This window comes from Dasypus novemcinctus, chromosome 2 (genome assembly GCF_030445035.2).
Source record: "Dasypus novemcinctus isolate mDasNov1 chromosome 2, mDasNov1.1.hap2, whole genome shotgun sequence".
NCBI classification, from domain to species: domain Eukaryota; kingdom Metazoa; phylum Chordata; class Mammalia; order Cingulata; family Dasypodidae; genus Dasypus; species Dasypus novemcinctus.
The window spans coordinates 160,723,147-160,747,307 of NC_080674.1; the positions used below are offsets into that span (position 1 = coordinate 160,723,147).

The following is a 24,161-nucleotide window of genomic DNA, read 5'->3' on the forward strand; positions in this document are numbered from 1 at the left end:
AGAACAACTACTAGAGGGTGGGCCCCTGTCAGCCTGCATCCCTAAGTAGCTGTGTGCAGGAGAAACAAAGCTCTGCCAACACAGAGCATGAGGTGAAACGTTTGCCATGGCTTCTGGTGAGATTTCAGAGTTGCTTCCAGAGCAAAAGCGAGCCCACTCTGATTAATAGAGGGGAGTCCCGAGACAGCTGAGTGGAGGAGACAGCTTGAACTGCAGGGTGACTGGACACGAAGCATCCTACACTGAGAAAACAGAAGGCGCCAAGGCACAGGCAATTGCATCAACATGCAGAACTCCTGCGGCTGGTTCCCTAGGTGCCTAGCAGAGGGCCTTGCACCACACCTGGCCTTGGTACGTGTTGTTGGGTGATCCAAGAAACAAAGCCGTGACTGAATGAGGAGGAACAGGATTGATCTACCTCCACCCACAGGCTGGGCAGTGCCTCCAGAGAATAGAACATCCTACTCCTGGTCTCTAAGGGAAGGCTGAGGCAAGGCCGCGCTCGCTGTCCCGTCCTTCTAGAAGGCTGTTTCTGCAGTCTCTGGCAGTGGACAGAGGGCTTCAAAGGTCACAGAGATCATCAACACCTTCTGTCAAAGGAGCTAGCAGAGCTCAACTGTGAGCTCGCTCGGTCATTCATTCACCAAATGTGCACTGAGCACCTACTACATGCCAGGCCAGGTACTGGGAATATGGGGTGAAGGAGATAGACAAGGGACCTGCCCTTTTGAGAAGCTTATATTCTAGCAGGGAGTGCAAGGGTTAAAAAACCCCACATAAACCACCTAATAAAAGAAAACCTTACAAACTGTGGTAAGAACTAAGAAGGAACAACCTGATGCAAAAAGTAACAGGGCTCTGTATATATCCCCATTTCCTGGTTGGAAAATCAATGCTCAGAAGTAATTTCACCCCATGCAACGCACAGGCCCACCTTCCCCAAGCTCCGCTTTGGCACTTGAAGGCCCCCTGACATCTTCTCAATGAAGTGCATGGTGTGGCTCCAATCACTTCCCCAACCTCTCCTGCCCACAGACCCCTGCCTTCCAGGAGGGCAGGAGCACCTTGCTTTCCCTGGTGTCCTCGGGGATCTTTCTTCAGGCCACATCCACAGCCCAGATGCCTTCCTCTTCCAGCCAACCCAAGCCTCCCCAATGTCACGCAAGGGGGACCCTCCTCCTCCCACCCATTAGGTACTCGAATGTCTGCTGACACAACGAGGCCACACACCAGTGACTGGCACAGGGGGAGGGCTGAGGAGGGACTAAGGAGGCTTCCAGGTATAGCTGTCACTAGCAGGTGACAGGCGCTCTAGGAGCCTCTAGGAGCCTTAGTTTCTCCATTTGTAGAATGGTCACCAATTGCGAGTGAATTCCCCCCTGCCCCCAAAGCCCTGCGAGGTAAGAATCCCTGCCCGGGATGTGTGACCATCACCATCAGAACCACTTCTTGAGTACTTAGTATGTTTTGGGCCCTGCCCTAAGTACTTCATGTATGCTGCTCATTTAACACTCGCAGCAATCCCATAAGGGAGGTAGTCCTAGCTCCGTGTTGCTGATAAAGACAGTGAGAAACAGTGGTCAAGTAACTTGCCAGCGTCATACAGGGAAAAGGGTCACAACTGGAACCAAGAACTACATGATTCCAAGGCCTGGCCTGGTCTAGGAAGTAAATTTGACTTCATTCCCACAGCACAGGGAGGCATTTTAAGAGGACATTAAACTGGGGAGGCAGGATGGGATGGTGGCTAAGAGCACAGATGTTGGACTATGACAGATTTAGGTTTGAATCCCAGTCCGCCATTTATTAGCTGGTAAAAAAAATTATACACACACACAGAAGTATATATGTATCTATATCACCTCTTAAGAGCTGTTTCCCCACTTGTGAAGTGGAGATAAAGATGGTTCCCACCTCAGGAGGCAGGTGGCAGTAACATACAAGGAGCAGCTAACTGACCCTTTTTCCTTCCTTTTTCCCTGCCCTGTACCTGGAGAAGAAAAGCAGAAGAACTGTTTCCTGTCCATGTCAAGGATCCCCAACCATGAAACGTGCATTGCCCACCCCGTATTTCCCAATTCCTTCCTCTTCCTCTTCCTGTCCCATCACTTCCTCACTGATCACCACCCTGAGCGAGAAGCCCAACGTCTGCCCACATGAGCTGAGGACGTGCCCAGGGGCTCCTGGGGGAAGGGGAGGAGAAAGCACACCTGTTCCAGGCTGCCCTCCCTGCCCGCGGCCTCACCTGCAGGATGGAGGTGCGCTGCTCATTCTTGTGCACCTTGGAGGCCAGCCGGTTGAACTCCAGGGCCATGCGGCCCAGGTGAGTGAAAAGCTGGCTGTGGTCGGGCTCCTCGGCGCACACGCTCAGGGTGGTTTCCAGCCGCTGCAGGTGCATCATCAGGTTGCTGTCCTCGTGGGGCAGGGGGCCCAGCTCCTGGTTGAGGGGAAGGGGGCGGGGACCACTCTTCACCAAGGCCTGGATAGTTACTGCCAGGCCATTCTCCCTCTGCTTCCTCATTCCTCATGACTCAGTTTCCCTCTGGCGTTAGCTCAGTCCAGGGAAATTCTCCAGTTACGCAGGTTCCCTGCCTGGGGCTGACTCATGGGGCATGAGCCAAGCCTCTGAGGCCTCTGGCTGGCTGAGCGACAGGCGGGAGCTACCTTCCTCCTACACTTGGGGCTCAATGACTGCCTGCAGAAAAATCACCTGTCCACTGGGCCTCAGTGTCCTCATCTATTATGTGGACACACACCCTTTTCCTCTCTCAGCCTCACACACTTCTTCTGAGGGTGAATTAAGACATGAAAGCAGCAAGTCCAGAAAAGGCAATGTCGCTATATATACAGCACTAATTGAGTTCAGAGTGTTGGGACCAGGGAGTCATGCAGGGACCAAAAGCTCCAACTTTTACAACTACACGTGTGTGTTCTAGGGAATGATCCAAGCATTCATCAGAGGACCCAAGACTCGGAAGAGGTTAAGAATCACAGCTCTAGATATTTCTAGGATCCCAGTCTAGTAAAACACGTTAGTGAAGAAAAGAGGCACATCTCTCTACTCTGCCTAGAATACTCCTACCACCAAAACTGCCTCTTATGCCAACACTGAGCCCATGGACCCACTGTGGCGCCTTCTTCCTGACCACATCAAGCCCAGCTCCCCCATCTGGCATCGAGACCCTGGTTCCCCCTGAAGTGGCATCCAGTCAGCTCCTGCCTTCCCCGTCTGGCCCCCTCCCTGAGCCCACGGGCACCCTTCCGACAATGTCCTCTCTGCTTCTGCTCATCTTTCCAGGCCCTGCCCACATTTTGCCTTCTCCAAGAGGCCTTCCCTAAACAATTCTGAGGATCCCAGGGTTTCAAAGTTACTCTGAGTAACTTCAGAGTTACAGGGAGTCTCATGGCTCAGGTTGGGAAACCAAGGCATGGGGAAGAGTTTGCTCGAGGTCACTCAGAGAGTTAGTGGCAGAGCTAAGATTTGCAATCCTGGACCGTGCCACACCAACCTCCCCCTTCTCTGAGTTCTGTAGCAATGAAAATGATCTATAACCACAACTTGCATTTAGTTAATGCCTATTTAATACTGGTAGCACCTTCAGGAAATAATAATAACTTTTCACTGTTGTGTGTTCATTCTTCCACTGCCTCTTTCACACAGGATTTGAGGTGGCAAATGCTGCTTTGTGTAAGGCTCAGGAATTGGTTCCCGATTTCTCCCAGTGGCCTACAAGCTCCCGGAGAGCTTCCTGGAGGGAAGCCACTCTTTTGTTCAGCATAAACAAGGTATACTGCTAGGCTAAGTAGGAACTTATTAGCCATATAAAGTTACTGGTCCAAGGCCAAAGAGTAAAACACCTTGTCTTCTTGGCTGGGTGAAGGTCCCTGGAGACAAAACCCAGAAAACCTCTCTAATCTCCAGGGCTGCCTGGTGAGGCGATGAGCCCCCTGTTGCTGAAGGCAGGCAAGCATAAGATGGACAACTACTTCATGGGAACAATGCACTGTGCAGTCACAGATATGAAGCCATCAGTGGGCACTCTGTATTTTTTGCATGATTTTTCTGTACATGCTATTACTTCTCTAATAGTAGTAAAGAAGCAATCTGAATAAAACACCCAGCTCCTTGTAGGATGAGGCAGTGGGTGTCCGAGGCATCATAAAAAGGCTAGATCATTCAATGCTTGAATAACAGCAACAGATCTCAACGTGGGAAGGAGGGAGAGGAGGAGGATGTAGGACTCTGAGACATGTGAAGGCCCTCCCAGGCTTTTCACAATGATTCTCTAATAAGTCTGCCATTTTAGGAGATAGCTGAAGGAAGGAGCACTTGAGACCGAACACCAAGTCTGGTAAGTGTGGCAGGAGGATGCTGGCAGGACAATCCAGAGCTATGGGGGAGGAAGGGAGGGAGGGAGGGAGGGAGGGAGAGAGAGAGAGAGAGAGAGAGTGTGTGTGTGTGTGTGTGTGTGTGTGTTTTTAAGGTTTAACCTCCTACCAGCATGTCCTGAGAGGAGCTCCAGGGTGGGATGGGGGAGGGAGGGCGGGAAGCAGGAGCCTGCACAAAAGTAAATCAACTGCCTGATGTCACAATGCACCCTGGGCCTCTTTGACCTTTCTGTCACCATCCGGGCAAGGAGCCCACAGGTCCAAAGGGCTGAGTAAGAGCACGTGGGGGTGCCTGGCCCTCGGCAGAGACCGACGGGGCTGGCCACACACGCAGGCTTTCACAATGGTTGGTGCCAGTGTGGCCCACGTCCTCGGGGAAGTCACCAGCCCAGCAATTTGCATATGTGAGCGAGAAGCACGCCCTGCTCCAGCCCCTCGTTTATCCCCAAGTGACCCTAGGGATCAGAGTGGGTCCCGTGTCTCTCACACAGGGCAGGTGACTGAAACAGAGAGGAACGAGGTGGGGCGCGCCCTGGGCACCTGCCATCCACTCACCATCCTGCTCCTGGTCTTGCCACCACTCTCAGGCAGAGAAATCTGCTCCTCCGTGGGGACTACTTCAAATTCAGAGGAGGCGCCCTGGGGAAAGGAAGTTAGAGCTGCCTAAGAGAGAAATATGTGGGCCCCTCCTCTGGGGCGCTGTCCCTGAGGGCAGCCAGGGGGCAGGGAATGAAAGGACAGAAAATCTCTTCTCAGATCCAACCCATACCGGCAGCCCACCCCATGCAAAGGGCAGCTGGCCCACGCTGAGCCCACAGCAGGGTCACACCCCATTTCATGTGGATCACAAAGCAGGATTCCCAGCAAATCTGCCTATAACTCAGTGTGATCAGGGGGTCACTTCCCCTCTCTGACCCATTTCCTTATCTGTATAAAAGGGAGGATGGACTAGCTAACCTAGACCCCTATCACTTTGGGATTCTTTTTTTTTTTTTTTTTAAAGATCTTGCACTTTTAAAGTGTTTTCATGAACTCCATTATTTCTCCTGATGTTCAAGGCAACTCACGGAGTAGGTCAGAGGGTTTGGTCTTCTTTGGACAGATGAGGAAGCTGAGTTCATGATAATGCATATGAGTCATATTAGTTATTGCAAAAGCAGGGCCTGCAATTCCAGCATTCTTGCCGCTGCACCAGAGCTGTCCTGTAAGCCTGTGTCTCTGACTGGTTGCCCAGATGTCACTATAGCCACAACCAGGCATGGTCCGGTGCTGGCCCTGCCAACTCCAAAGCCCAGAAATCCCAGAGGAATGGACTGATCTGAGAAAAGTACCAAAGACACTTTTCAGGATTCACCCAAATATGAGGTGTCCAAGAAATGCCAGATTTTTTCACATCTCTTGGCCATTCCAGGTAAAATTCACTGACTGAACAACTAACTGGTAGGCCAGTGGTCCATCTGAGCAGCAGTTGGCTCTGGGACTCCTATTAAACTTGGTCGACAGAGCCCGTTTCAGTCTTCCTTGCCCCTGAGAAGGGGCAGGATGGATGAAAGGGACTCTGCGTTGCCAAGAACCCATCCCCACCCTGGACCTTGGCAAGACTCCCTTTCATCCAGTTACCTGAGTGACCTCAGGAAATGCCCTTCCCTCTCTTGACCTTATCTGTAGAATGAAGATGCTAAACTATAAGGTCCCTTGGGTCCCTTTCAATCTTAGGATACCAAGTAGAATTTCTCAAACCACATCTGTAGAAGACTATTTCTGAGCCCTCTCTGAGAATGTGAGTTCCATGCCACATCCACCTATTTTCCTAGCACTGTGCCCAGTCAGGACATAATTAACATAATGCAACTTAACAGATGGGAGGAACTCCTTACACATACCAAGATCTTTCAGGTCAGCTTTAGCTATGACCTCTATTTGAAAATGGGGAAAACTGAGGCCCTGCAGAAATTGAGAAAGACTTGCCAAATATCACCCAGCACATCAGAACCCTCTTTCTTCACATTGTTGTATCTTCCACAGGAGCTTGAGGCCCAAGCAACCTGCAACCATGACTCTAAAAGAAACTTACACTGGACGGAGGTTTTTGGGCCGACTCTGGCTTGTTGCTGGGGCATGCGGGGTCAGCAGTAGGTGCCAGGGTATTTGTTTCCTTTCCTGGAGAATTGAGAGAGCACGGATGAGCAGCATGCTAAGGGCGAAAGCCCAGGCACCATTCCCTCAAGGACAGGCCTGGCTACAAGTGTTCTCAAATAGAGTTGCCCATGCGAGCCAAGGAAAATGGAAGGTGGTCCTACGAGGGCCACAGAGCCTGGAAGGATGATGGGGACAGAACTTGGGTAAGACACCGCTTTCCTGGGCTTGCTGGGAAGATCCCAAGGTGGCCAATGTGCCTTGCTCCCTTAGACCCGCCTCAATGATGGTAAGGAAGTGATTTATAATTAACAGTATTTTATCTCTTCTATCTCAGCCAATTTTCACGGCAGCCCTGTACTCCATTTTAAAGGTAAGGAAACTGAAGCTTGGGGAGGGCACCAACCTACCCTTGGTCACCTAGCCAGCCGTAGCAAAGCCAGGACTCAAATTTGGCTCTCCCACCCCTCTTGGGGCTCTTGCTGCAGGGAGCACCTCGAGAGCATCTTGATGTTTCACTCTTGGGGTGGGCCTGACACCAAGCAGGGATGCAGAAAACATTGCTGAATGGGCAGGTGGAGGCTGGAAATGTCCATGGACTGCATCCCACTGGACTCCGAGATCATCATTGGCCTCCATTTGTCTATTCAGCCAATTTGAGTACCAGCCGAATGCAAGGCTGTCACATGGCCTGGGCCGAGACCCTAAGGTGGGGCTGGAGCAGGAGGTACCTGAGCCCCAAGGGCGGGACCTCTTTCTCCTTAGGCCCAGACCTTGCCCTGGACTTGGAGACAAGCCAGAGCAAGTGCACAGGACTGTAACCCTTTGCCACATTCATTTGTAGCATATGTAACATTACATCTGTAATTCTCTGCAGCTGGAAAACAGGCAGGTCCAGATTCTTCCCTGGGCCTCAGCTTCCCAGAGGTAAAATGGAAGGAATGGGGCTGGATCAGTGAGCTTTCAATTTGTATGTAAACTCTCAATGACTGGAGCTGCCTGGAACGCTATGCCAGGCACATTGTAGCGGCTCATTAAATACTGGCAGGATAAATAAGCTGATGAAGACCCTGAGGCCATATCCTGGGCACAGTAGATTGTTGTGACCCATCACTTATATGAGTCAGTGGTGGGTCACTGGCCATTTTTGGACAAGATTATTCTGAAGTCCCTTCCAAATCTGACCTTCTGGGGGATGCTGTAGCCAAAAATATGAATGGGTGGGTGGTCTATGGATTAAGGGAAAACGAGGGAGATGTGGGTTGCAGAATAAGAGCATCTACAGTTAAGGGTTTGGGTGGTTTAGGGTATGGGAAGAGGCAGAAGTTAACCCAGGCTGCCCTTCTACCTGTGAGCTCGGCCAGCTGGTCAAAGGAGGCCAGGGAGGGAGATGGTGGCTGGAGCGGCTCACTGTCCTGCACCAGAGCCTCTGCCTTCTGCCGCAGCCTGGATGCTTCCATCTGGGACTCCTCCAGAAGCTCCCCTGGTGAGATAAGGGGGAAAAGATGAGCAAAAAGGATTTACTCAGATTTACTGGCTCTTCCTTCCTCCCATCCCCTGGTCTGCTTTTGCTCAGCCTTAGAGTTTCCAGGCCCTGGACTTTACTCTCCACACTGCTTCATGGGTGAATGGGACAAACACCATCCTGGCCCACACCAGAAGCTAGCTGGGAGAAGGCCCAGTGCTGGGAAAAACAGGAGTGCCACCAAGTTGAGGAAAACTCCTGACTCCGGGCACCCTCCTCCTGCCTTAACCCCCTTCACACCCAGCCAAGAGACTCCACAGAAATTCAGGGGCTCTCTTGGGCCTACTACCATGGCATCTGGGGACCACCCACAGCCCAAGCCCCCTCAGTCAGGGGCCTGGAAGGCAGAGACCCTGGATAATGCCAACCTCCTGAGGAGAAGTCGTTTCAACCTTTCTAGGCTTCCACTTTCTTTCTCCAACAAGTGGAGAAGGGGAAACTCCACCACTCCCTCCCCAATCTGCCATCCCAGGCAAGCTTCTGCCAAGCAAGGAAAAAGCATTTTGTAAATCAGCGAACTATCACTGGCCCAAAGTCTGAGACCAGAGAAGGTGGTAGCAAGGTAAAGGAAGAGTTTTAGTAGTGTGAAGGAGGGAGAGATCCCTTCTACACAGGTGAATCCGTGAGGGCCTTGCGTGAAGGAGAAATGGCATCTGAGCTGGGAACTAATGGATGGGAGAGACTTGGTCACGTGGAGGTAGGTGAGGGGCATTTTGAGCAAAAGCCAGGAGAAACTGAGGTCCCTGTTCCCACCTTGCTTCAAGTCAAGCTCTGTTCCCTGCTTTGCTAACTCTGTCATCTGAGGTCCTGTGCCTGGGTTCCCCTGGTGACACCAGCTCTCCCCATTCCCAGGCCTCTGGAAGATGAGACCATTCTGGTGCCAAGTCCTCAAACAGGGCCCCTCTTCCACGCCACGCCCTCAGTCTCTGCAGGCACCCTGGGTCCTGTCATCACGGTTGTGGGGTGGTGGGTAATCAGGGCTGGGAAGAAGGTCACCATCCTACAGAAGGTGAATAAAGATGCAGCCAACACAGGGCCAGGAGGGACAGGGGATGACTCACAGGGAGGCGTCTGCCAGCTGCATTCCCCACTGTGGGGCCACAGGGAGAGGGGCTCGTAGGGAGGGGGCAGCGTCCGCTTTACCTAACATCTTTATCCCTTGCATTTTTTCCTTCAGCCGGGAGTTCTCCTCCACTAGGCGCTCAAAAGCTGCTGAAGCCTCTCCGGGAGGCGGGCTGCCCCCAGGGTCGTAGATCCGGTACGGTCCTCTCCCTTCCATGGGGGTGGCTCAACCCCTGCCGTGGTGCCCGCCTGGCTGTAAGGACGACAGCGGTATATCAGCGGGCTGGCCAGGCTACCGGGGCATCCTCTCACGTCAAGGTCCTGGACCACAGTCCCCACAACCCAGTATGAACATAGCACTCCAGGGCTGGTCTGCCCACAGGACAGCAGAGGACAGTCGTCTCCTCTGTTCTGGATACTCTATTAATGCAATCTAAGAGGGCAGCAGCTTTTAGGGCCAGCCTCACCTCAGTGCTGGCTCCCCAGGGACAGCTGTCAACTGTGGGGCACAATGTGGGGTACAAGAAAGAGCTCTGGACCTGGAGTAAAAGGGTCTGAATTCAGGTCCTGTATGGGGGTCCAGGAGAACAGGGAGTCTGTCTGCCTGGCTCATCACTGCACCCCCAGTGCCCAGCAAAGTACTGCTATGAGGCTGATGTCCAAAAAACACGTAGCGAATGAGTGAATGGCCCCGCCATCAATGCACTGTGGGGCCTGGGGCAGTCCCTTCCCCTCGCAAAGGACTCAGTCTCCCCATCTGCAAAATGGAAGTCATAAACGAAATCAATCATCTCAAAAGCAAAGTGTTTCCCCCAAGGGATGAACAAGTCAATCCAGTGGCGTGGGGAAGAAAAGAATAGTGCCGTGTATATTGATGTTATCTTCTAAGAAAAGAAAAGAAAGGAAAAAGAAAACCTTGACTAATATCTAACGTAAGAACTGACATGGCCACCCCCTCCCTCAGTGTCGGCTCACACAGAGTCTATTCCAGTCAGTTCTAATGAGATGACCTTTCCATCAAACCACTGCCTACTTGTGCAGCAGGTCTTCTATTTTAACCCTTTTAGTTTCACCTGTTCCATTCCATTTGAAACGACCCTCCAGAGTGATTTCAGAATCCTAGTCCTTCCGTGATCCAGTAGAGAAACTCTCTTTCTGTTCATTCACTCATTCATTCACTCATTCAACAATCATTTACTGAGTAGCTACTCTGCTGGCTGTTGGTCTAGGTAAGGGGGTTTCAGCAAACAAAACACAAAAATCCCTCCAGGAACTTACATTATAGCGGGTGGAGGCTGATGGTAGAGAAATAGAGCTAGACACAGAGAGAGAGAGAGAGAGAGCGGCAGAGTGAGAGATGGGGGTGGGGGAGAAAGAGTTTTCTTAGGTGTGAAAAAGTCTATGGAGGAACATTAGGCAGAGGAGGGACTTTAATTTCCTAGAGAGCTGTCAGGGAAGGCCTGGCTGAGAGGAGCGATTTTGACAAGCACTTGGAGCTAAAGGAGCCAGCTGTGCGGATGTTAGGGGAAGAATATTCCAGGCAGAAAGAACAGGAAGTGCAAAGACCCTGAGACTGAAAAAAAGGACCCAGGTTCCAGTCCTACAGCCAATTTCACCAACATGAAAGAGCACCAAAGACCTCTACCAAGAACCTCAAAAGGACCTGGGGCCCCAAAATCTCCCCCCCAAGACCACCACCCTCAAGGCAAAAACTATTTCAGTCAGGAATCCTCAAAGGCCCTTTCAAACACACACAGTGCTTGCTGTGAAAACAGATTAATAATAACAGCCACCACTCACTAATCATCTATTTGTCAGGTACACCTCACTTAACGCCTCAGATACATCAACTTGGGGAAGCTGCACAACAACCCTAAGACACATACTAATATCCCCACTTTCTACAGGAGGAAACTGAGGCTCAGAGAGATTTAGTAACTCAGTCACGACTACTTAGCAGTAAGTGAGAGTCAAGATTTAAACCCAGCTCTGCCCTCCTAAGAAGCTGAGCCTTAAGCCCCTGTTACACTTGCACATCCAAGTCATCCCCACAAAAGACCAAGGGGGCGGAGTGAGTGCGAGTCTACTTGCAGGGTTAATGCCAGGCGACAGCATAACCTCGGTGCAGATTCCTTGCCCTGAAACACAAGAAAGGGCAAGGATTTTGATGAGGGTCTGCATCACAATGGGATGACATGGGCCAGAAAGAAGAACAAAGTCCTGGTGAGTGTGGACCCCTCCCCCACAGACTAGCAAACGAGATGAACACACACTGTGGGAGGCACCCATGACCCACTGGGCCCTATGGGACCAAAGGACAGCTGCCCACACACCCAGCACAAGACTCAGAGCTCAGCTTCGTGGTGACTTGTTTTTATCTTGAAAGGTCAGTGTTATACAGCGGGGCAATAAAGCACTCACGTGTTCACTGAATTAAAACAGAGCACAGGTGACACACTTAGTACCATGTCTGGCATGTGGGAAGGTGCTCAAAAACAGTGGCTGACCTGTGGGCCTCCCTCAGCTCCCCTTTGTCTTCCCGTGCCCCTCCATCAAAGCCCCTGCCACCAGCTCAGAATGCAGCTGCCTGGGATGAGCATTTGCCCAGCTGAGGACTTGAGGGCAGGGGCATGCGTTATTCATCTCTGTTCCTGTCACCAGCACAGGTCAGGGACTGGAAGGTGAGCCATCCTTGAAGGCTGGACAGATGTGACCCCCAGAGAGACGGAGGAAGAGGCTGGTGACCAGCCTTACAGACGGAGTGGTGGCAGCTGTTCTGGTTCCCCTTCACGGCTCCAAACTCACAGTCCCCTCAACAGAGCTCACGGCTGGCGCTACCTGATGGCCTGTGTCATGTTTTCGCTTCGTGTCTAGCGTGCCCACTAGTTTAGGAGGTCCACAAAAGCAGGAACCTTTTCCCAGAGTACTCTCAGAGATCAGCCCAGAGCAGGGCCTCAATAAACCTCTAACTCAGACCAGAAAGACTCAAAGGAACAGAGGAGCCCTCAGCGATGCCCCTGCCTTCTGAGAGGCCAGGTTCAAACATCCCACAGAACACGCCCCGAGCCGCCGACCACTGGACGACCGTCTACTTCTAGAATCAGCTGACAGAGCTATGCTGTCTCGGATGCTCAGAGGTAAGGCCAAGCCACAGAGGAGGACGCAGGACACAGGAACCGAAACCTCCATCTCTGCATCCTTCAAACCGTGTCATGCCCATTTGTCTCAGCACTGGGGAGCCAACAGGGAAGGGGGTTAACAGAAGCAGAAAAAAGGGACAGACAGGGCTGTTCTTGCCTTACTCCAGCCTCGGTGGGCAGCGCTGGGGTGGGGGGTGCATGCTGCCAGGCAGTGGTCAGGGGACACCTAGAACAGCTTACTGTGAGAAAACCCTCTCTGGAATGGGAAGTGCTACCCAAGGGAGGGCCTGGACTCCTGCAGGAAAGAAACACAAAGAGAGAAACGGGGAATTTCCATGTCCCACTGACCTCATACTCAGTCAGTCAGGGGCAATTCCAGGATGACTGAAGGGCAGTCAGGAACCCTCTACTCCCAGAGTGGTTTGTACCACCTCTCCAGGATGACAGAGCGGAAAGGGAATCTCCGAGGGCAACGGGGCCAATCCCACATGACCAAGCCGGGGAGAGACTTGCCCAGAAACACATAGAAATAGAATCAGGTCTCCTGCCTACCAGGCTGAGAGCACGTTTCTCCTACATGACATACCACAAGAGTTACTAACAAACCTGCCCTCTCTCTGCTTCCGTGTGGAAGAGGGTAAAGGAGGCGCTGATCCGACCCCTTCTCACGGCGCAGCATCTGGAGGTCAGAGTCCAGGAGTCCTTGGGTATTAGCCCGTCTGACTCTCCCTCGTGGCATGCACAGGGCAGGGAGTCAGGCCGAGGCACACACAAAGCCAGAATGGAGCTGGGACCAGAGGTTGCCTGCTTTCTCTCCCCCCACACTCCCCTCCTGTTCCTGCTCTGCACTCCCACTGGAAAACAGATGGACCTCAGGCCATCTCCCTGCGGAGCCTGGCTCCTCGCCCCACATCTCCTGGGCTGGCTCCAGAAGCGCAAAGCAGCAGGTAACACACTCACCGCCAGCTGTGGGATAACAGCCCCCACCACCCACCTTGCCCAAAACAGAAGCGGCCAGTGGTGCAGAGGCAGCGGGCTCAGGCTTCTTCCAAAACAAGATCTCGGCTGAGTCAGAGGAGCCTCCCACAGGCCACCCAGTGGGGACCAGGGGCTGCCAATGGAACCAAAAAGGCCAGGTTAGGGTCAGAAAGGGGCCCAGCCAGATGGCAGGTCAGGCAGCGACCACAGAGCACAAAGACGGGAGTGACGCTGTTGAACCTGAAGGAGCACCAGCCCCAAGACAGGAGTGGCAGCGGTGGCGTGACTGGAGAGCAGCTAAGTGGGTGTGAGGGAAACAGGAGCGTGGCCCAGTTAGCAGCCTCAGTGGAGAAGAGTAGGATTGAAAAAGGCTAGATTCCGAATGAGACTTAAAACTCAGCTTTCACACTGAAAGGCTTCATCTGGTCTGAGACTGTTGGCGTCAGCCAAGTGTTGGGGCGCGGGGACGCTCTCAAGCTCCTAACAAACTGCGATTAAAGCACACAGCCACTAATATAAATGCAAAAAGTCTTAGCAGTTTCCTAAGCATCGTTCTTCCATCTGGTTGCCACAAGAGCCCAGTGAAGGAGGCAGGGCTGATGGCCTATTTGACAGATGAGGAAACCGAGGCCCCAGTTGGACACCTCATCAGCCCAACTGAACGCTGCTGGTCTCCGGCTGCATCCTGGGGCCTGCTGCACCCTCTGGCCCTGGAGAAAGTAAAGTTCTCCCTGCCCCAGAAGGAAAAGCAGAACAGAGCCCTGGTGCTGGGAGGCAGGAGGCCCGCGGCCAACGTCTCCCTCCCAGGTAGAGGCAGAGGCTGCAGGGATGCTGGTGATGGGGTGGCGGAGGCGTGAAGAGAAAGGCTCTCCAGGAAAGAGCTCAGACAGAAGGAGGGAGGGGCCTGCCCCGTGTCCATTCTGCTGCTCACTGTATGGCCGTGGGAGAGCCTGGCCCAGCCTCTGCACCTCAGTTTCCTCAGGTGGACAACTTGGAGCAGGACTAGATAGAAACTGGGTGATGTCAAAGAGCTGACCTAAAGTTCAAGGGAGGCTCGAGCCTTGGGGACTAGCAGGAAGTCAGGGAGTGAGAGGGAGCCCAGCACACTGGAGAGAATATGGCGTTGGAGTCAGGTAAAAGGGTCCAGAAAGGGTGGGGACTGCGGTGAGGCAAGCAAGGGGCCGTGGGTGCATACACCTCCTAAAATGTTGTGCCCTGGGCCCCCCTTGCACTTGCTTTGCCAGAGTCCCAGCTCAGTGCCCCGCTGCAGGCTGTGTGATGCCAGGCAGCCATTAACCTTTTCTGAGCCTCAGTTGCCTCATTTATAAAACAGTAGTAATAAGAGAACCAACCTGATAAAGCCGGGGTAAGGGTAGAGAAATTAAATGAAATATGTATAGTTGGAAGGAGTTCTTACTTTCTACTTGCATGTTGTTTGATTTATTTAATAAGAAACACCTACTGGTTTTATACTAAAATTTCTAAGATAATAGTGAGTGTACAGTATACCTAACACAATCCTTGGCACATAATAGGTGCATAATAAAAAGCTGAGGTAGCCTACAACTGTGCCCAGCTGATTTAAGGGCCAGGGCATTTCCTGTACATATTTCCCCTTTTAACAGAGTATTCTGGTTTCCTCAATTGGTTCGTTAAATTAGGCTGTGACTTCTATTTAATTTCTGCAAATAACCATTTGACTGCTGGCCCCAGTTACACAAGGCCCCTGAGTACAACACCCATAGCTAGTGAAGATGGAGCTAGAGAAAGCCCATGGGCCAACATACCCCACTCACGAAACCCTGGGCATCTCCTGGGCTGCATTTTCCTCAATTGCAAATAGTAGTATCTGGTAATTCCACCCAGGGATGAGAGCAAGCAAGATATCATGAAAACACCTTGCAAGCTAGAGCAAAAACCAGTCCACATTCAAGGTTTAGGATGGTATCCAGTCCTCCCCACCTATTTCAAGGTTGGGGAAGCTGTCAACCCAGGTCCATTTGTCAAAGACCAGACCATGCCCTCTTGAAAAAAAAGTGATATAGCCATCTGCTATAGGATATAGCCATCTGCTTTAGGCAAGGGCGAACTTGGTTTTTACAATCAATTCCATCAATAAAGAGGCTGCAGGGGTAGGGTTTAGCATAAAGAACTTGAACTCAGAAATCATGGGTTTTAGTCTTAGCTCTAGCCCACAAGGTATACTAAAGCAAACACCTTCCCTCACTGGGCCTCAGTTTCCTAAAATAAGGGGATTGAACATTATTAACAAAATAACACAGGAGGGAGGCTGGACAAGTTCTAGGCTCTGTTTGGGTTTGTTCTACTTCTAGCATTCCAGAATTTGAAATTTATCATCACCCTATTCTGTAACCTTTTTTTTTTTTTTGTATTTATTTATTTCCACCACCACCCCTCATTTAATCTCTGTGTCCATCTGCTGTATGCTTGTCTTCTTTTTAGAAGGTACCAGGGAACCAAATCTGGGACCTCCTATGTGGGAGAGAGGCACTCAATCACTTGAGCCACTTCAGCTCCCTGCTTTGGTGTATCTCTCAGTGTCTTTCCTCTTTATTTCTCTTTGTTGCCTCAACTTGTTGAGTCAGCATGTTGCATCAGCTTGCCATGCCTGCCCGTCACATCAGTTCACTGTCTTGCTCGTCTTCTTTAGGAGGCACCAGGAATCGAACCAGGGACCTCCCACGTGGTAGGTGGGAGCCCAATTAATTGAGCCACATCTGCCCCATTCTGTAACCTTCTGACTGCAATCTACCCTAACCCCCAGGTAGATTTCCCTAACCCATCAGTCCTCCTACCAGAGCCATCTTGAGCACTGACAAGAGCAGCTGATGCCCATGGCCCTTCGTCCAGTCCTCCCTCCTCCCTGACACACACCAGGTTCCCATCGAGCCTGTGGACTCCATGTTCCTCAAACATGGTGCACGTCTCCCCTGTGCCCTGCCTCCCCATTCCCCTTCAGAGAGCCCCACTGCCTCCAAGGCCCACACACCACCTACTCAGCATCTGGCCCCAGTTTCATAGCAGGTAGACCAGGCTATCTGCTGGCTAAAACTGCTGTTAGAAAAGAGGACCGGGGAGCCTCCTGCTGAAGCTGGAGAGGGGCCAACGGCTGTTAAGTGCTAGCACACGCCAGGCACCACGCTGCATGCTTGCCACACTGAGATGAAAGGGATTATCCCCGCTTTCCAGAGAGAAGACTGAGTCTCTGGGCTAGATAACATTACTCCTGTTTTTCAGGTGAGAAGACAGACTGGGAGGGTAAGTCCCTCACCTAAGGTCGTGCGGCTGGTCAGTGGCAGACGACTAATCCTGTGAGACTCCAACCCTGGTGCTCTTCCCAGTGCCCTGCGCTGCCCTGGGCGGCAGGGGGCTAGTGCTCCTGGCCAGGAAACCACTTCCGGCTGGACTATGGGGAGCCTGCCCCCAGGCGCCGAGTTCCACCTTTGTGAGCCTCTGACTTTGTCCCATACCAGGTCCCAGTATGCCCCCAATCAGCGGCAGTCACCAGGGCTAAGAACCTCCGGCTGGAAGGCAGCACAGGGCAATTCAGTCCTGTGCTTATCCAGTCTGAGAGGAGCCATGAGATTCCCAGTGAGTACATGTTCTTAAAAGGGAGATTCCAAGAAACAAAACAAAACAAAACAAAAAAACCTGACAAGGTCAGAACTGTAGGAAGGACAAAACAGGATGGCACCAAATGCGGCTAGAGAACTGTGGGTGGTGGGTGAGAATCTCCTTGTTAGGTGCCTGCTTTGTGGGGAATGGTTGAGGTTAAAAAGATTTGATAAAAATAAGTCCAGGGGCAAATTTTCTAGTTAAGGAATTTGGCAGATGGAGAGAGGATCGTTTCAACGTGAAACCTGCCAGGAAGAATCTGACTACAGAAAGGACAGACCTGGCCTTAAGGTGACAAAGAGAAGTGCCTTGGTAAACAAGTACCAAGCAGGCGCTCCCACACCATGCCCCTGTGGTCCCTGTATCCAGCATTACCCCTGCTTCACTAATGAGAAAGCCAGGTCCAGAGAGGAGCAGAGCTCGGCTCAACCCCACGCAGTTCCCGAAAGACACAGGAACCCAAATCTGGTGGTCACAGCACTAGTCCCATTCCCATACTCCCTGCCAACAACTCCCAAAGAAGAGCTCACAAGCAGCCCCAGCGACCCCCACCCACTTTCCTTTGACCCATGCACACCTCCGCTCAGTTCCTGGGGTCCAGAGGTAGAACATAGACCATGCTTAAAAGTTTGACTTCTCTCCCAGCAGCTGGGACCTTACCTAACCCAGAAGGAGCAGCTTCAACTGTCAGCTCGGGGATGACTGGTACCAGCTCCAACCTTGGGATAAAAGGGACAGGGGGACTTGCCTGTCCTTCTGTCTTCCATACTCCCCAATATGCTCTGAGTTGGTTTATCCAATACAGGGTTTACAGAACCTTGTAACTACATCCTCCAAGGGGGAAGATGCCGAATTTTGAGAACTCCCCTTACACCAAATTTGGTGGAAAAGACGCTAATGGATTTAAATTCTGGCTCCACTGCCTCTTCAGGTCTCACTTTTCTTGCTTCTACCCATGGAAATGTTGTGAAGACCAACTAGGGGCCATAGGACCTGCCGTAAACTTTAAAGTGCTCCCACAACAGCAGAGAGAATGGCTACTACAGAGCTAGGAAGGGCAGGGCAGGACAGGTTGTGAGACAACTCATAAAAGCCAATGATGGGAAGTGGACTTGGCCCAGTGCATAGGGTGTCTGTCTACCACATGGGTGGTCTGCAGTTCAAACCCCGGGCCTCCTTGACCCATGTGGAACTGGCTCACACGCAGTGCTGATGCGCGCAAGGAGTGCTGTGCCATGCAGGGGTGCCCCTGTGTAGGGGAGCCCCAAGCGCAAGGAGTGTGACCCGTAAGGAGAGCCGCCCAGCGCAAAAGAAAGCGTAGCCTGCCCAGGAATGGTGCTGCACACAAGGAGAGCTGACACAAGATGACGCAACGAAAAGAGACATAAGATTCCTGTGCCACTGACAAAAACAGAAGTGGACAAAAGAAGAACATGCAGCAAATGGACACAGAGAACAGACAACTGGGGCAGGGAGAGGGGGAGGGAAGAGAAACAAACAAAAAAAAGCCAGTGATGCCAGAAAAAGTCTGGAACTGACCTAAATGAAGAGGAAAATGAATAAATACATTGTGGCAATTTCCTATCAGGGAATCCTTTAAGGCCTTGAGAAATGAATGTACCCAGCTAGAGGTATAAATATGGAAGAATCTCACAAATAAAATATTAAGCAAAATACACAAGTTGCTGAGGACCACAGACAGTATGAGAGCATCTAAATAACATGTCAAAAACATACAAAACAATACTAGATGTTGTTTAGGGATGCACACATTTATTTTTAAAACTATAAAGAAATCGAGAGAATAATGAATACCGTATTCAGACCACTCTCCTTCTGGAGGGGAAGGAAGGGGTGATGAGGTGGAAATTTCAAGTGTATAGAAAAATGTGTAATTTCTTAAACCGGATAGGTGGGTACCCAGACATGTGCATGTTATCTTCCATATCTGAATGATTCCTTAGTATTTCCTGAAAGTCAGTGTTGCCTGCCCTCTGCCCATACCCCCTTATTTTCTCAGGGGTTGGGATGGGCTGGGCTAGTACCTGCAGGGGCAGAAGAGGCGTGTGAAGGGCCCAGGGCTGGCTGTGAGAAAGGCAAGGCAGGCAAGTGGTCTGAGGGCCAGCGGAAAGCAGAGCAAGCACCCTCCCAAGTGGGTGGAGACAAACTGAAGGCCCCTGGCTCGTGGGCCACCCCCATGCCTACCCTATAAAAACCAGCTCTGGCCTCTGAGCATGACTCCATGGTGAGAGGACTCCCCCAGCACACACACACACCTGGCATGTGCACACAGATGCCTGGGCTGCCCGGTATGGGCTCGCGTTTGTCCACCACAGGTGCACAAAGGCACGAGGCCCCTGCCTCTCAAGGAGAAGCCTCGGGGGAGAGAAGATTTCAGGCCTGAGAGGGGGACAGAGCTCAGACAAAGGGCCAGCTGCTCCTCAGGCCAGTCATCCATTCCCATCGAGAGTGACTATCTTGGGCCAGTCATGGGGAAAAACAGCAAGAATTTCCTGCAACTGGCCATGGGGGCTGCCAAGGCCTGACTGGGGGTTGGGACACTGGGCTCCCCCACAGAACAAGGGCAGCTGCTTCCTGCTTTCAGTACCTTCCTCAGCAACTCTCTAAAAGGTCCCCAGCTTGTCCCCTACAAAGAGGTACAGAGAAAGTTGGGGCAGGCACCGTGGGCACAAAACAAAAGGGTGCCACAGGGAGAAGCCAAGAGGGTGGACGCAGCATGAAGAGCTCGGGAACTGCTGAGGCCAGAGAAGGTGACCCAGTCACTGAGTTGGAGCTTTTAGAGCTGGAGAAGGCCTGAGGCAGCACAATCCCTTCAGGTTGCAGCGGGAAACCAAAGCCCTGCAAAGGGGGGAGATGTGCCCAAGGTCACACGGAAGGTAGTGAGACAGGGATTCAAACCTGGGTCTTCTGATGGTCAGTACTGCCCCACACTACCACCCTCCCTTTTCTCCTTCCGCCCCCAGCATGGTCAGGGGGAGGAACCTGGAGTGAGCAGTGAGGGGGAAAAAGGAAGAGGTAAGGAGGGAGGGGCCTGTACCCAGGTGAGACCACAAAAGAAAGATGTCTGTGACACTGGAAGGGGCTAAGAGCTAGAGAGGGGGTAGGTGCAGGCAGAGGCTGGATAAGTGCCTGCTGGGGTGCTGTTGACAGGATTAGGGACAGATGTCCTGAGTCCCTCCCACACCTGAAAGTCCATTATTCCAAACAGGGACTGAAAGATGTTTGAGACAAAGCAAAGGGTGACCCATCCAAAGAGGACACAGGTGGGGGTGATAGAAGAAAAGTTATCCAGAAACAGAGAAAACCGCATCCTCTCCTACTGAAAACCTTGTGAGATCCTTATGACCGCCATTAACAAGAGAGTAGCTTGTATTTACTGAGCACTTACCATGTATCAGCCCTGAGCCGAGTGCCTCATTAATTGGCCCCACTCTGAGAGTGGCACAGGCAGTGCCCACCAGGTCTGTGAAACATGAAGGTGCATGCTCCACACCAGTGGTTCCCAAAGGGCACCCTGGACCAGGAACTTCAGCATCACCCGGCCCACGGATCAGAGGCTCTGGGGTGCAGCCCAGCAAGCTCTGTTTAACGAAATCCCCAGATGATTCTGATGTATGCTTAAGTTTGAGAACCACTGCTTTAACCAATTCCCAATGCTGCCCACAGGGAGAAGATGACACTTCTGCGCCTGGTATTCAAGACCTTCCAGGGTCTTCACCAGCTCAGCTGGTCAGCTCCCCTCAACCAAGCAGAGCTTCACCCTCAAGTTCCAGAAGTGGGCCAGGTCCTGCTTTGCCCCTCATTATCTTTCTAGGGTTTTCCAGAAGCCCCACCCCACACCCCACACCTGGTGTGGCCTTGCCAGCCTCCAATCACTCAACACTCCTGTCATAGTTAGTGCTGGTTGAACTCCTGGGGCTCAGGGTCGGACTCCTGGGGCACTGGCTGGGCACCCAATGCCTCCCACAGTCTCCCACTAGACTACAAGTGCCCTGAGGATAGAGTCGGTTCCCGGTGTGCCCTGTGCATCACACACACACTGCAGAGCACCGTGAGCCTTCAGGAAAGGTTTATGTACTGTGAGAGGGGGATTAAGATCCACATCTGGAAGAGCAGGGCCAGTTCTCGTCCCTTCCCATCTCTAGGATTCAGTTTCCTCCTCTGTGAAATGTACCATTATTCTAGTTTCTTCTACTCTACTCATTCATTCAACAAACCTGGGGGAGCCTGACTCCAGAAACTCTTCTCCAGTATCAGGCATACATATGGGAAGACTAAAGAGAACTCTGCTCTCACGCTGACATTTTAGGAAAAGAGAAAGACAATAAACAAACATTAAAAATGACAACTACTCAGGATGTAAATGCAATGCTTTCCCCCCGCGTGGGACATGTTACCCGGGGATGAGTCTCCCTGGCACTGAGGGATCACTACCAAGTACCAGCTGATGACGTAACTAGAAAATGACCTTGAATTAAAGGTTCAACGCAGACCAGCAGAATACCCCTGTCTACATATAATAACAGGAGTTCAAAATGCTGTTTGACCTAAAGTAAGGGGGAAATGGAAAGGACAAATGAGTTTATATGGCTATGAATCTCTAAAAAGGAGTCTGGAGGTTGTCAGAAGGATTGCCCTTATGCACACCTGAGCAGAGTCTCAGAGACAGATAAAGTAGATACAACCCCAGGTACTGGTCCTTTTGAGGGCTAAAGAGACCCACAGGTTCTATGGTCATGGCAGATGGGGTTCACTGCCATGTCAGTTGGCCCTTCTTTGGAGCTGATGTTTCTGCGTGATGGAGCTGGACTCAGATGTGATCTCTTTTCACAAGCCTTTCATGCTACTTTACTGGAACTGTAGTTGGTGCTGGGGTTTAAGATATATCTAGGGGATTTGAATCTCTGGACTGACAATATGATAGCCAGGCCCTGAGCCTCACTAGACTTCAGCTCCTACACTCTGATTTATGGGACTTACCCTACTCAGCTAACATGGAGGTGAAGAAGGTCAACCACCACACCATGGAGCCTAGAGTGCCTACAACTGAAAGCAGGAGGATTGCATCCAGTATCCATGTGGAATCTAAGCCCCCTCTTGACATAGATGTGGAATGGACACAACCAAGCCAAGGTCCACAGGAAGGAGGAATACAGTAAGGATTAGAGTGGACTTAATGATATTCTATTCATGAACTATTGTGGTTAATGATCGAGAAAATGTGGCACTGGTGTGGAAAAAGTGGCCATGGTGGCTGCGGGGTATGGGGAATGGGAGGAAGAGATGAGATGTGGAGGCATTTTCGGGACTTGGAGTTGTCCTGGGTGGTGCTCCAGGGACAACTGCCGGACATTGTATGTCCTCCCATGGCCCACTGGATGGAACGTAGGAGAGTGTGGGCTATGGTGTGAATCACAGGCCATGGGGTGCAGCGATGCCCAGAGATGTACTCACCAGATGCAATGGATGTGACATGATGATGGGGGAGAGTGTAACTGTGGGGGGAGTGGTGGGGAGGGGGCGAATGGGGACCTCATATTTTTTTAATGTAATATTTTTTTAAAAATGAATAAATTGAGTAGAATTTGGGGAAAAAGAACAAAAAAAAATAATAAACAAGGTTGGAAACCACTAAAATAAAAAAAAATAAAAATAATTTTTAAAAAATGACAACTATATGCCAGACCCTAAGTTCTTTAGATATACTTTATCACTCACAAATAAAGATTATTTCAGAGCATAATAAATGCTATGGAAAAAAAAAAAACAACAGCAACGTGACGAAAAATGAAAAAGGGGGCTACTTTGTGTAGGAGGGTTAGGAAAGAGGTCCCTCAGTGGAGGTGTCATTTGGGATGAGACTTGACAGATAAGGAGGAATCAGCCATGGAAAGAGCTGGAGAAAGGTGTGTTGAGCAGAGGGAACAGCGTGCTAGGACAAAGGTCTTAAGGCAAAAACAGGGAAGCAGACTTGGCCCCATGGATAGGGCGTCAGTCTACCACATGGGAGGTCCATGGTTCAAACCCCGGCCTCCTTGACCCGTGTGGAGCTGACCCATGTGCAGTGGTGATCAGGGCAAGGAGTGCCCTGCCATGCAGGGGTGCCCCCGCATAGGGGAGCCCCATGTGCGAGGACTGCGCCCCATAAGGAGAGCCGCCCAGCGCGAAAGAAAGTGTAGCCTGCCCAGGAACGGCACCGCACACACGGAGACCTGACACAGCAAGATGACGCAACAAAAAGAAACAGATTCCCATGCTGCTGACAACAACTGAAGCGGACAAAAAGAAAAACACGCAGCAAATGGACAGAGAACAGACAACTGGGGGAGGGAGAAGGGGAAGGGGAGAAGGGGGAGGAGGGTGGGGAGAGGGGGACTGGGGGGGAAAGGGGGACTGGGGGGGAAAGGGGGGAGAGGGGGGAGTGGAAGGGGGAGGGGGGAAGGGGAGAAAAATAAATAAAACTAAATCTTTAAAAACAAACAAACAAACAAAAGGCAGGAACAGGCATTGCATGAGGAGGGGAAAAGGAGGCTGGCAAGGCAAAATCACAGCAAGTGCAGGGGTAAGCCAGCATGTCAGAGAGGAGGTAGACAACCTCCTACGGTGCTGTGCCGCTCTAATTGGGTCCAACTCAGGACTTTGGTCCAGGCCCCAAGTGCCAGGCAGCACTGGGGTAAGGACATGAGTCAGACCATGGGTTCCTGGGGCCCCAAGGACATCCAGGGCAGGCATCAACCCTCAGTACGAGTGCCACGGGACACCCACGGACACCCAAGGTAGAGGACATAACATAATCATATACCTAAGGAGAACACAGGACACTCACAGTTACAGCTTCCGGAGTGGCATGATCAAGTGCTTCCATGCATGGTCAGCCACTGATGACATTATTTCCCCAGGACATAGCCTAGTCACCAGCCTTGGTCAGTGCAAAGAGCCCAGGGTCAAGGGTTCAAACCTTACTAGTCTTAGGCAAGTCCTAACTTCTTGGAGTCCCTGTTTTCTCACCTGAAAGCCCTGGATACTAATAGTGCCTGCCTCCTAGGGTTGTCAGGAATATTAAATCAGGTCCTGGATGTAAAGGACAGTACATGGTACATGGCAAGTGTTCATAAACGTAAACTGTTATTATTACCATTACTGGTTTTGTCACTGCCTCAGTTTTCTCTGCTGTAAAACAGGGCTAGCAATACCACATCACTGGGTTGCTAGGAGTTTGAAGTAATAAATATTTCCCGCTCCTCAAACAATAGCCATTGTTAAGGATTGAAAAA

The 24,161-nt window shown here is 51.4% G+C and overlaps 1 protein-coding gene across 7 annotated transcripts in view; it reads right to left on the minus strand.

The window, feature by feature from the left end:
- Positions 1 to 24,161, minus strand: part of TNIP1 (TNFAIP3 interacting protein 1) — a 53,862-nt gene that overhangs the window by 22,615 nt on the left and 7,086 nt on the right. For 4 of the 7 annotated variants that reach the window (XM_071210790.1, XM_071210789.1, XM_058281051.2 and 1 more), the window contains 4 exons: positions 7,874 to 8,008; positions 6,464 to 6,549; positions 4,945 to 5,028; positions 2,246 to 2,437 (listed from right to left, as the gene is read on the minus strand). In XM_071210790.1, the coding sequence (XP_071066891.1) occupies positions 2,246 to 2,437; positions 4,945 to 5,028; positions 6,464 to 6,549; positions 7,874 to 8,008 (497 nt within the window). Of the gene's footprint in view, positions 1 to 2,245; positions 2,438 to 4,944; positions 5,029 to 6,463; positions 6,550 to 7,873; positions 8,009 to 9,193; positions 9,366 to 24,161 lie in introns of all 7 variants that reach the window. The other 3 variants (XM_058281047.2, XM_071210793.1, XM_058281045.2) reach the window with 1 other exon arrangement.